Source organism: Rhineura floridana, chromosome 11, assembly GCF_030035675.1.
Source record: "Rhineura floridana isolate rRhiFlo1 chromosome 11, rRhiFlo1.hap2, whole genome shotgun sequence".
NCBI lineage: Eukaryota > Metazoa > Chordata > Lepidosauria > Squamata > Rhineuridae > Rhineura > Rhineura floridana.
Genome location: NC_084490.1, coordinates 30,579,402 through 30,591,371, shown reverse-complemented (window position 1 = coordinate 30,591,371; position 11,970 = coordinate 30,579,402). Strand labels below are relative to the sequence as shown.

At 42.8% G+C, this 11,970-nt stretch overlaps 1 protein-coding gene across 1 annotated transcript; it reads right to left on the bottom strand.

Moving 5' to 3' along the window:
- Window positions 1-3,940: 3,940 nt before the first annotated feature.
- On the bottom strand, window positions 3,941-4,891 carry LOC133366599 (olfactory receptor 14I1-like). The gene has a single exon (XM_061589864.1). It carries the CDS (start codon window positions 4,886-4,888, stop codon window positions 3,941-3,943), a length of 948 nt encoding a protein of 315 aa, XP_061445848.1. The 5' UTR covers window positions 4,889-4,891.
- Window positions 4,892-11,970: the final 7,079 nt, after the last annotated feature.

Sequence of the window (11,970 nt, the reverse complement as noted above, 5' to 3'; positions counted from 1 at the left end):
TCACTATAGCTGTCCAATTTCCCTGCTTTTAAAAGTTGGATAGAAATATCTGTGGCCTACAGGTACATTCTTAAACAGCAAGGTTTTTTGCCTATTAGTGAATCTAGAATAGGTTCATTTTTCCATCAGTATACACATATAGCCCAACTGAATGGACAGTAATTTGCAGGGCATCAGTGGCATACAATAATAATACATGCATAGGTGCACAGTACAATATTTATTTGAAATATTTACCTTCCTTAAAAGGTTTTAAAATATCTTTAATTGTCAATTTTCTTTTCACTTCTGCTGCTTTAGGGTAGGATGTGTTGCTGATGTCTGAATTTCCTCTATCAATACTGCAATGCGCTCTACGTTGGGCTGCCCTTGAAGATAGTTTGGAAACTACAGCTAGTCCAGAATGCAGCGGCCAGATTACTGACGCGGACCAGAAGGTCTGCTCATGTAACACCTGTTCTGGCTCGTCTGCACTGGCTTCCTATTTGTTTCCGGGCTAAATTCAAAGTGCTGGTTTTGACCTATAAAGCCCTACACGGCATGGGACCGCAATACCTGGTGGAACGCCTCTCCCAATATGAACCTACCCGTACACTGCGCTCAACATCTAAGGCCCTCCTCCGGGTGCCATCCCATCGAGAAGCCCGGAGGGTTGTGACTAGAACTAGGGCCTTTTCGGTAGTGGCCCCTGAACTGTGGAATAGCCTCCCCGATGAGGTACGCCTGGCGCCGACGCTGCTATCCTTTCAGTGCCAGGTGCAAACCTTTTTATACTCCCAGGCATTTTAAAGTGTATTTTAAATTGTATTTTATAGTGTATTTTATCAGTATTTTCATTATTGTTGTATTTTGACATTGTTGGTTCTTTGTTATTGTTTATTTTGATCTTTGATTTTGTTATACTTATTGTATTTATATATTGTGCTTGTTTTATCTCTTATGTACGCCGCCCAGAGAGCCTTTTTGGCTTAGGGTGGTATATAAATTAAATAAAATAAAATAAATAAATAAATAAATATCAAGCACTCTCAAACTTCCTGTGGCACTTGCCACAGTACATGTAGCTGATTTGTTGCAAACACTGATCTTTGCATGACTGTATATGTATTGATAATAATTACCATATCTTGCATCAGCAAACATTGACAGCATATGCAGAGTTATTTATGCCTCTTTTTACTTCAGGGACTTAGGGCTTATCCAAACGGAGCGGGATAATCCATGGTTTCCATATTCAGTTTGTCATCTGATAGTCCTCACTTTGCCTTTTAGTTAAAAAAATGCTTTTTTGCACCCGCACACACAGCGGTAAGACCCCTACATTCTTTTCGCTTTTTCCAAGCTCCGCCTCTAAAACCTCCCCCTATCAACCAATTGGTCAGCAAAAAAATTACGTATGCTTCTCTCCCCTTTTGCAACGAAGCACAATATGGCTGTAAAGGAGTTCTCACCTGGAAGGAAAGGCTGCTGGTGGGTTTCACGCCTGCCTTGTTTGTATTCTCCCTTTCCTTCCCTTGGAGAATGAAATTGACAAAGCTTTCTGGAGCAGGCTTGAAACTTACCAGAAGCCCTTTTCTTGTTTGCATTTGCGATATTACACTTAAACGAATGTATGCTTTTCTGCCTTTATTGATATTTAAGGAGATACACACGCTGGCAACTGCATTTATTTCTCCAAAAAAGGAAGAAATGTGTCACCCCCCCTTCTTCTCCCTTTCCTTCCCACGGAGAATGAAACGAGCAGAAGCCCTTTCCTTGTTTGCGTTTGCGATATTACACTTAAACGAATGTATGCATTCTGATTTGAAGCAAAAACCCCAGCAAGTACAATGAAATTGACAAAGCTTTCAGGAGGCAGGCTGAAACCGACCCCCCCCCTTTCTCGCTTGCTGTGCATTGCAGATCTCACCCAGAGCGGCCGCCCAGTTTGCAGGCTGGCAAAAAATAAAATGCATCTGTGCAGTAGTTGCAGATCCCCCCCAACACTCCACCATTGCAATGATGGGTTCAATTTTCCCTGTCTTATTCTCGGACATGCACAAAAATGCAGATACGTGATTGGCTGGAATATGGAGAAGGGGCAAGGGGAAATGCCCTAAAACCGCCCATCAGCTGTAAAGTCCGCGGTATTGCATCCTAACTCCTGAAGGCACAGCGGATGATTCCCAATTTTAAACAGCAAATCACATTTTTGCCTGTATTGCAAGGAGCGGATTTAACCCACGAAAATGCGTAACAGCGCGAGACGTCATTTGGACGACCAAAAAATAATGAACACACATAGCGGGTGTGTCACACATTTTGCAGTCGTCTGGATGAGCCCTTAGTCTCAAGACTGCAGCTCTCCTAATCAGAAACTTTATTGGAACTCCTCAACTCCAGGCTACTGTGTCACTTCATCTACTTTTTTAGCAACTTTAAAAACAAAAATGGACACATGCACTATGTGTCACGTTGCACGAAGAACAATCACAATTAAGTGTCAAGTCAATATCTAGCATTATCTCAGATAACCAAGTGCAATGGGAAAATAGCTCTATCTACAGCTATGATCTGACAGACACAAAGCAGGTTATAAAGAAACAATCACACAGGACGTGGTATTTCCATGAGGTTTATGTAAACCACACAGAGATTTTTACAGTTAAGAGATATACACATTTTCTTTGAAAAATATGGGACTTATCACTAACACACACACACACACACACACAGAGGGACATCTTGGCCTTTCACTCCATTCCATTAGACGATGATTTGGATGAATTTGATGCATTTCCCCCTCATGCACTGTTTTATTATGCTGTCTTTTTTGTTGTAATTTTAATTTGGCATACTTCCTGTCCAGTTTCATCATGCGTTATTTCTGTATGCCAGCCTGTGACCATAGGAGTAAAGGTAGTATCTTAATATTCATAAAAATAAATCAGTAAAATATGCTGTACCAACTGTGTCTCAAGGGAGCCCAACTGGCTATAGAGTAATCCCAGAAAATGGATTAGATTTCTGCATGGGTTACTGAATATTAGGGATGTTCTGTGGATTTGGACAAATTCCAAATCCTGAGCTGAAGCACAGTGCATTGACATGTGTGTGTCTAACATTTCCTGAGTTGAATTGGGGTCTGCATGAGGCACCCTGAGGCAAAGCAAGGCTTCCCTTCTGTTTCACGCTGCCATGACTAGCATGTCAGAGTGCTCCAGGAACAGGAAGGAGCGCTCATTCCAGGTTCTTTACTACCTTTGCCTTGCTAGGTAGGGCAGAGCATAAGAAGAAGAGGTGCCTTTGCAAGGTCAGAAAGAGACACCTTTGGAAGGTAGCGCCCTCCCCAACAGGGTGCTGGGTTAAACTATGAGGGATTTGTCCTCTAACAGCTCAGACCTGTGCTATTGGGAAAATCCCACACATGCAGCTTCTCTGATTGGCACAGATTGGCAGAAGCATGGAGTTGTATGCCTTCCTTTGTATGTGTGTGTCAGTGGAGGGGGAGTGTGTTTATGATGTATGAATGCATCCCTGCCTACATGTGCGTGTATGTGTGCTATATGTGTGGGTGTGAGTGACAGGGTAAGACCACATTCACACCATCCATTTATTCCCTTATTGTTGCACTTTAAAAAGTCATGGCTTCCCTCAAACAACCTGGAAAGTATAATCTGTGATGGGAACTGAGAGCATTTAGGAGAATCCCATTTCCCCCATAGAGCTACAATCCTCAGAGTTCTCTGGGAGGAGGGACTGACTTGTAAACCACTTGAGAAATCATAGCTCAGTGAGGGAAAAACAAGAGTAAAGATGAACAAACAAGCAGAAATGACATGGAGAATAAGGAGAAGGAAGTGAGTGAATAATGTCTAGTAAATATTGAAATGGTTATAGTGCAAGGTTAATTGATTGCAGGGCCAATCAGACACAGGCAGAAGAGTATACAATCCAATTTTTATAGAATTTTAAATAAAGTTTGAGAAGAATGCCCACATTCTAAGAATTTCCACAAAGCAGTCTTGATCTCTTTGTTTCTCATGCTGTAGATGAATGGATTCAACAAGGGAGGAATTATGGTATATGTCACAGAAAAAACCATATCTAGATCAGAAGACGCATCAGTGGGAGGCCTTGCATAGGCAAAGACTCCAGTAAACATAAGCACAGAGACTACAGTGAGGTGGGGAAGGCAAGTGGAGAGAGCTCTTTTCTGACCATGAACAGAAGGAATTCTGAGCACTGCAAAGAAGATCTGCATGTATGTTACGATGATGAAAATGAAGCATCCTAGTGCTATATTGCAGGCTAGCAGAAGAAGCCCAACTTCAACTAAATAAAAATCAGAGCAGGAGAGCTTCAGTAACTTTGGGATTTCACAGAAGAACTGATTGACAGCATTAGAACAGAAGGTGTTTGCAAAGGTGCTACTAGTGTGTACTATGCCATAAAGAAGACTAATAACCCATCCAATGGCAGCCATCTGAAGGCAGGCTCCTCTGTGCATAATTGTCTCATATTGTAATGGGTTGCAGATGGCAACATAGCGATCATGCGCCATTATAGTTAGAAGGGAAAGATCTGATGCTCCAAAGAAGACATAGAAGAAAACTTGAGCCACACAACCAGAATAAGAAATTGTTGTGCTGTTCATAATGGAATTGGTCATAGATTTGGGTATGATGACAGAAATAGTGCCAATGTCCATCATGGCCAAGTTTGTTAGGAAAAAGTACATTGGAGTATGAAGGTGATGGTCAAGGGCTACTGCAGCAATGATGAGAAGATTCCCAACCATGGCTGTGAAGTACAGAGCTAGGAACACAAAGAAGTGTAAGATCTGTAGTTCTCGTACTTCCGAGAATTCCAACAGCAGAAATGTAGATACCGAAGTAAAATTGCTCATTTTGTCTTCAGTGCTTGTGTGCTATCTGTAGAAGAAAGAAGCTTTGTTAATTGAAACAGGATTCATCAATTATAACAATAATATCTACCAGATATTCCTGTTTTAAACCAATAGAGGGCAAACAATTGTGATTAGCAAAGTGCTGAAATAATCCAAGTGTCAGTTAAAACTAGTATCTACATTATTATCAAATTGCTGATCAAAGTGCTGATGTCAATCTGACAAATCATCTTTTTTGGAATACAAAATAAGATTGATTATGAATTAAAATATTTTCTGTTCCTGCATTCTGTAGAAGAAGATGTCAGGAAGTGTCAAACTCCTCATATTTTTTGATCAGCAGAAATGTAGACACAGAAGTAAAATTGCTCCTTTTGTCTCCAGTGCTTGTGTGCTATCTATAGAAGAAGGAAGCTTTGTTAATTGAAACAGGATTCTTCAATTATAGAAATAAAATCCACCAGATATTCCTTTGATTAAACCAATACAGGGCAAACAAATATAATTATCAAAGGTGATGAAATAATCAGTTTATAAACTGGAAATGCTATATGTATTATTATCAAATTATCATGAGTGATGATGTCAATCTAACAAATATAAATCTTCTTTGTAATACAAAATATGATTGATTACGAGTTAACCTATATTTTCTATTCCTGCATAGTCTGCCTCATGGATAGCAACTCCAGATGTTGTTGGATTACAACTCCAGGATGCAGCCAGGATGATCAGCGATGGTGGGAACTGTAATGCAAGAACATTTGGAGAACATGACACTGACTACCACTTGTCTACATGGTTTGGGGGGGGGTTCTTAGTAAACATGCTAATAAACATATGACGTGGTCAACTGATGTTCAAACAATTTTCTTCTTATTCTTTACCTTGGAAAGGAAGCTCCCACTGTTTTCACTTGGAAATAAATTTCAAATTGAAACTGCAGCTGCATAGTTGTGATTTCAGGCAGAACTGCCAAATGAAAGATATGTTATGTCTCTACTCCTTAAGGCAGTGCTTGCTTGGGCCAAATTATTGATTAAACCTCTGTCACAAGTGGATCATTCTATACCACTAATGACAGGCTAAGATTTCAGATGTCATGGTGAGTAAAGGTGTCTTTACTGCAATTAATCAGTAGTGATGATGATCAATAAGCTTCATTAAATACACACACACATATATATATAACAGAAAAGAATGCCAGAGTAAACGTGTTACAAGTTCACAGATATCCTCTCGAGATGGGAACTATCCCCATGGATGGGTCCCAGGAAAACAATCCCACAGAATCCCAGAGAAAGATTTGTTTGTTTGACATGTATCTTAGCTGACTTCCCCACAACTGTATTTATTGTTTTAGCCAAGCTTGTACCAATGGGACCTGGCTTTTGCTATGGCATGCACATGTAATTTGTTTTTGCTTTAGATGTGCCAGTTAAAATGGGGACGCTTAGGAACTTTTTATGAGGGCTGTGCACAGCTCCCCCGTCTGCCATGTGGATCTGATCTGTGGGCCCAGACTGGGCAGTCTTTCGTGTTCCGAACCAGGCAACACCTATCTCCACCCTAGTGCATCAGCAAAGAATTCAGGAGGGGTCTTAAGTGTCTTTTAAACCCTATTTGAAGTATATGGTCAGGATGGGACAGAAGAAATGGGAGATATTTTGTCTCATTCCCTCCTTCAACTGAGAGCAGGAAGATTCCATCATGCAGGGTGCTACTTGTTTGCGATTTGAATGATGAGAAAATGATGATGTGTGATGAATATTAACTATTTGAATCATTTGCATGTTTGATGACTGCACCATAATGTGACTATCTGCATGTCAGAATTCATTGACCACACAATAGCTTCCATATCATACTGGGAGGAAGGGCGGATATCAAATAAATAAATAAATATCACCTCTAACACAATGCTAGTCTATATAATGGCAGTTCAAAAACACACACACATAGTAACCCGTCTTATATTCAGACCACTACTCCTATTAGCTTATACTGTCTACACTGGCTGGCTATTTTTTTCAAGGTTTCAGCCAAGAGTTTACCTAGAGACTCCAAGGACTGAACATGTGATGTACACTTGAGCTATGATCCTTTCCCATATCTATCTTGCCTAGTGTCTTCTCCAGTATTTCCTGACCTGGTACTTATCAAATGTCTTGAACAATTGGCAATGCTAACTATTGCTGATAGGAGTTGAAGTCCAAAACATGTTGAGAACATCAGATTGGGGAAGGCTAGTCTACTCTGACTCCTATTAGATTCCCACCATCTCTGGCAAAGATCTTTCACACTGCTGACCTGCTATCTATTTTTTTCTGTAACTAGAGATGCCAAAGATTGCAACTGATAATGAAAGCATACAGTATATCTGCCCCTGACATATGGGTCCTCTCCAGTTTTCAACCCTTAGTCACACAGACGTCCTGCATAGAATACTGTAGATATAGAACAGGAACAGCTATCTGACATGGGTTCATTCTTTCATCCTCATCATCACACACACAGCTCTGTTGAATAAACAGTAATTTGCAGGGCATTAGTGGGATACAATAATTCCTGCATTGGCACTTACTGTAATATTACACTTATTCTGGTCATTTTTACTGTATCAGGTGATCTTTGCTCATGTTAATATATGAGACCACTTGAAAATGGATAGGTAATAGGAAAAGAAATAGTTGAGAAACACCTCTAGATTGCACCAAAATAATAGGAAGCAACCCAATCCCCTTAAATGTTTTGAAATACCTTTAATTGTAAGATCCAATTTCTCCTCTAGCTGCTTTCAGGGTTCAATGTATTGATGGTGTGCAAGGTCAAACATTCTCACAATCAAGCTCTTTCTATCTTCCTCGGGCACTTACCACAGTATATGTAGCTGATATTTTTGCCTTTAAAAGACTGCATACATAAAGATGATAGTCGCCAAGTGTTACATCAGCAAATAGTGACAGCATGAATGGGAAGGGGAGTTATTAAAGTCTGTTTGGTCTTTGGTGATCTTACTCCCAAGAGTCCAGCACACCTGATCAGAAAATGCAGTTGCAAATCTCCTGAGCTCTGTGTGGCTTCTTATATGTTTCTAGCAAATATAAACAAATAATTAGTGGGCAATCTTCTCAATGCCCGAAAAACAGTCATATTTGTGGGTGAAATCTATGTATAACATTATCTCACATATCCAAGTATAGTTCCCAAATGTTTTCGTGTTGAGGCACCAGGATTGTCTGGGTGGGGGAACCTCTTATTTGAAAGAGTGGGATATAGCACAATATCTGAAATTTGATCCAGAAGGGGCCCGTTGCCTGTTCTGAGTGCATTTGAAGAAAATGTTTGGCTTCTAAATGATGATGAAAGAATATGGATGGAAAAGCACACTCCATTATAAATATATGCATGAAAACCAGACTTGATTTTTGGATGCCAGCAGAATACACACATAGTAATCCAGATGCAATGTCTTGGTAGTATCCTTCATCATAGTACCAGCATACGCACCAGTATTGAGAGACCTGCACCCTGTATCACTACTTCCCCCATACAGTATATTGAACTGGCCCCATTGTCCTCCATACCCCAAGTGAGTTAGGGATTAGCCAGTTCAATCAACATAGGGAGCTATGAAGACTGATTCAACATTTGAGGCAGTTCTTGACAAATAATCATCCAATGGTTCTACGTACTCTGCTGTGGGCTTATACCAACACAGCTGGCTTACTATCTGTGACCATTTTGATTTCCTCTGAATAATCGAATGGTGATATTCCACCTGTTTACTCAGCTGGTCCATTAGGGCAAGTGGGGCACTGCCTCACCAGTCTCATTCTATCCTCAGCCAGCCCCTCCTCCTGTCTGCTTCCTCCTAACATTCTTAGCCTCAGTGTTGCCCCTTATAGAACTCAGCAGGAAGGAGGAGGAGGGCAGAACTAGATGTGCTGTCTCTGCCTATTTTTGGCTGTACTTATATTGGGCACCCTGGCTTCCACCCTACCAGTCCCAAATGGGCACCAGCCACCGCAATATACACTTCTGGCACTCAGTAAACAAGAGGAAAATATGTGAGAAGTCCCCTCAAGTGTCAGTGTGCCTCATCCAGTTATATAATTGTGAAAGCTCAATGTATAGCAGAAGAATGTTAAGGCCCCTAAAAAGAGTGCTATATATAAGGGTGTTATATAACCAACCCATCCCGTGTGAGAAGAGCCAACCAAATCTGCCGGTTGACTTTCTTACCCACCCCATCCAAACCCTTTTGTTCCCCAAACACGTCCAGACCCTGAGAGGGAGTATGTCCGAACATATCAGATGAACCATAGGCCAACGTTTAAAGCCTTTTAAGTTGAGACATGTCCCTGTCTGTGTCTGTATTGGAATTGCTTTGTAATAATATGGTTTTAACCCTTTTTAAAAATATGTTTTTAAAGATTGTTTAAAAATGTTTTTAATGTTATTTTGTTTTAATGTATTTTAAGGTCTGTTTTTATGATGTTTTAAGGTGTTTTTAGCATTTTTGTTTGCCGCCCTGGGCTCCTGCTGGGAGAAAGGACGGGATATAAATCCAATAATAAACAAATAAAGAAAGAAACATTGTTCTCATATCCCTGCAAACTGAGGGCCTTGTCCTTAAGTAAACCAAGGTCATTCCCCCTCAGGTGAATGACCACAAGCTGTGGGACTGTCGCACCAAACACTGCTGGAATAACATGGGTAGGAGCCTATCCCAGTGCATCCCTCCCCGGCCAAGCCACTAGACCGCAGCCTACTGACTGAGAAACAAAATGTGACCTCATGGCCCTATGGCCACCCAGAAGATCATGTTATGGCCACAGATTAGGATGCACATCCACTCGGTCCCCGTCCAGCAACCTGCCAAAAACAAAATAATTGTAAACTGTTAGTCTCCCTGGTCTTCAGGCTCACCAAAGGGACGAATATAGCTCTCATACACACCTGATTTCCACCTTCCAATAGTCTGCAGCCTCGCCTGTGAAAACCCAAGGCCTGGTGCCATGGAGGCAGCTCCAATCCTGAAAGGACAGGTCCCAAACCTCAAAGGGTCCACTCCCAGGCCCTGAAGCGCTAGTTTGAGAAGTGTCCAAAACTGAAACCTTGTGAGGGGAACTTCCCCTCATGAATAAACAAGTAACCCAAGTCTGTGCCCCTTGCCTCTGAAAAGCCCACACCGGGCAAATGTATTGACATTGGGGAAGGCAATAACATGATAGTGCGCCCTTTACGATGCTGGTCTGTCTTGGACCAATGAAACCTAATATTAGCACAACCCCCACAAAACTAATATCAGACCGCGGAGGGCATGTAAAGATGAGTCCAACTTGGATCCTGCAACCACCTTCCCGATCCAGAATGCCCCCCCCAAATAGTGTGAGGGCTGCTGCATGAAACAGCTGAACCTCAAGGGGGTGAGTGCATATGCTGATCTACTAACCTAACAGTCCCAGTAGCAAGTCAGCCAAAAAAGTGTGACGGGGATCAAGAGCAGCTGGGTGCTCCCTAGCTCAGCCAGCCAGCACACGACCTGGAAGACCTCCAGATGGTTCCAACAGCCCCCTGCCTTGGCCATAAAGGAAAGCCCCACCAGCTTACCTCCCAGTGTCTTGACAGAAAGCCCCCTCCTCCTGCCATCCACCAGAATTCCAGCAGGTGATCCACAGGAAAGGCTACACCTGTGCCTAGCCCCTGCTGGGCCTGAACTCCTGGGGCTCTCTACCTGCTCTCTGATAGCTGGTGAGCAAGCTGGATGCAATGGATAGGCTTATGGCCCTCTCTGACTCTGCTCTCCAATCTCTTAAATCTCGGGTGGCACAGCATCCGGCTTAGCCCTGGCCAGTGGCGCCAGCTGTCGAAACCTCTCCTTCTGATTCTGTGACAGAGCATCAGCAACTCCATTGTCAATACCCAGTATGTGCCATGCCCGAAAAAGAACATTAAAACACAAGCATTGGAGAACAGAGGAACAGACCAGCCCCATAACCACAAACAATATTAAGATGGCGGCAGACCAGCACCCATGGCAGACCAGCACCCACAAACAATATTAAGATGGCGGCCTAGGTGGAGGAGCTTGTGTTTGGAGCTCCTGCCATTTATCTATTCTATCTACTTTACCATCTATTTTAACATCTTGAACATCTTGAACATCGTATGGGCCTTTTATGGGAGTATGTGGGCAGATGAATGCTTTTTTCTGGTGTTACCCACTTCCCTCCCCTGCCCTGGAAAATCTGGAACAGTGAGTATGCTGTGGATGAAGACGGCTGGATTTGAAATTGGGAGAGGTAAAAAATCGAGGCCGGGGATGAGCGAGGCCTCTTACCTTTTGTGCTGGCATTGTGCTGCGTTTTGCTGCGTTTCCTGTTGTGGCCCTGTGCCTTTTGCTACCGCTGCTTTGCTTTCTGCCGCGGCTTGTGTGGATTCTGTCTGCTGTCGCTTGCTGGCGTCCCTGTGCTGCTCTGCTGCTGCTGCCACCGTGCTCTTTGTTGCCGCCTCCGTCGGCACTGCTGCTGCTCTTTGTTGCCACTCTTGCTGGGCTCCGCTGCCTTCCTCGTCGTGGCTTGGACCACTCTTGCCGTTCATCAGGGCTGCGGCTGTGGGTGGTCACTGCTGGGCGGCTAGTTCCCTTTCTGCCGCTGTTGCTGCCGCTTTTCGCCGCGGTTCCTGCTTTTTTTCATCGTTGCGGCTGTGCCCTCTGCTGCTGCTGCTGCTGTCACTGCGCTCGGTCTTCTCTCATGGCTGCGCTCCGCTGCTGCTGTGGCTTCTCCCTTCATCTTTGCCGATGTGGGTCATCTGGACTTCTTATGAGTGGTGTCTTTCATGGGAAGATGAGAGATCTTGGAGCTGGTGTCTGCATGCACAGAGTGCAGGACTGTGTTTAGCCTGCTGATCTGAATCGGATGAGTGGGTGTATATATGACTGTATGTTGTGAGTGAGTGTGGATGTTTGTGTATATAAGTTGTGTATAGTTGTGTGTGAGTGTATATGTTTGTGTATATAAGTTGTTTTTATATTTAAGTGCTTGTGTATATACGTTTTACTATGTGCCTCGGGAAGA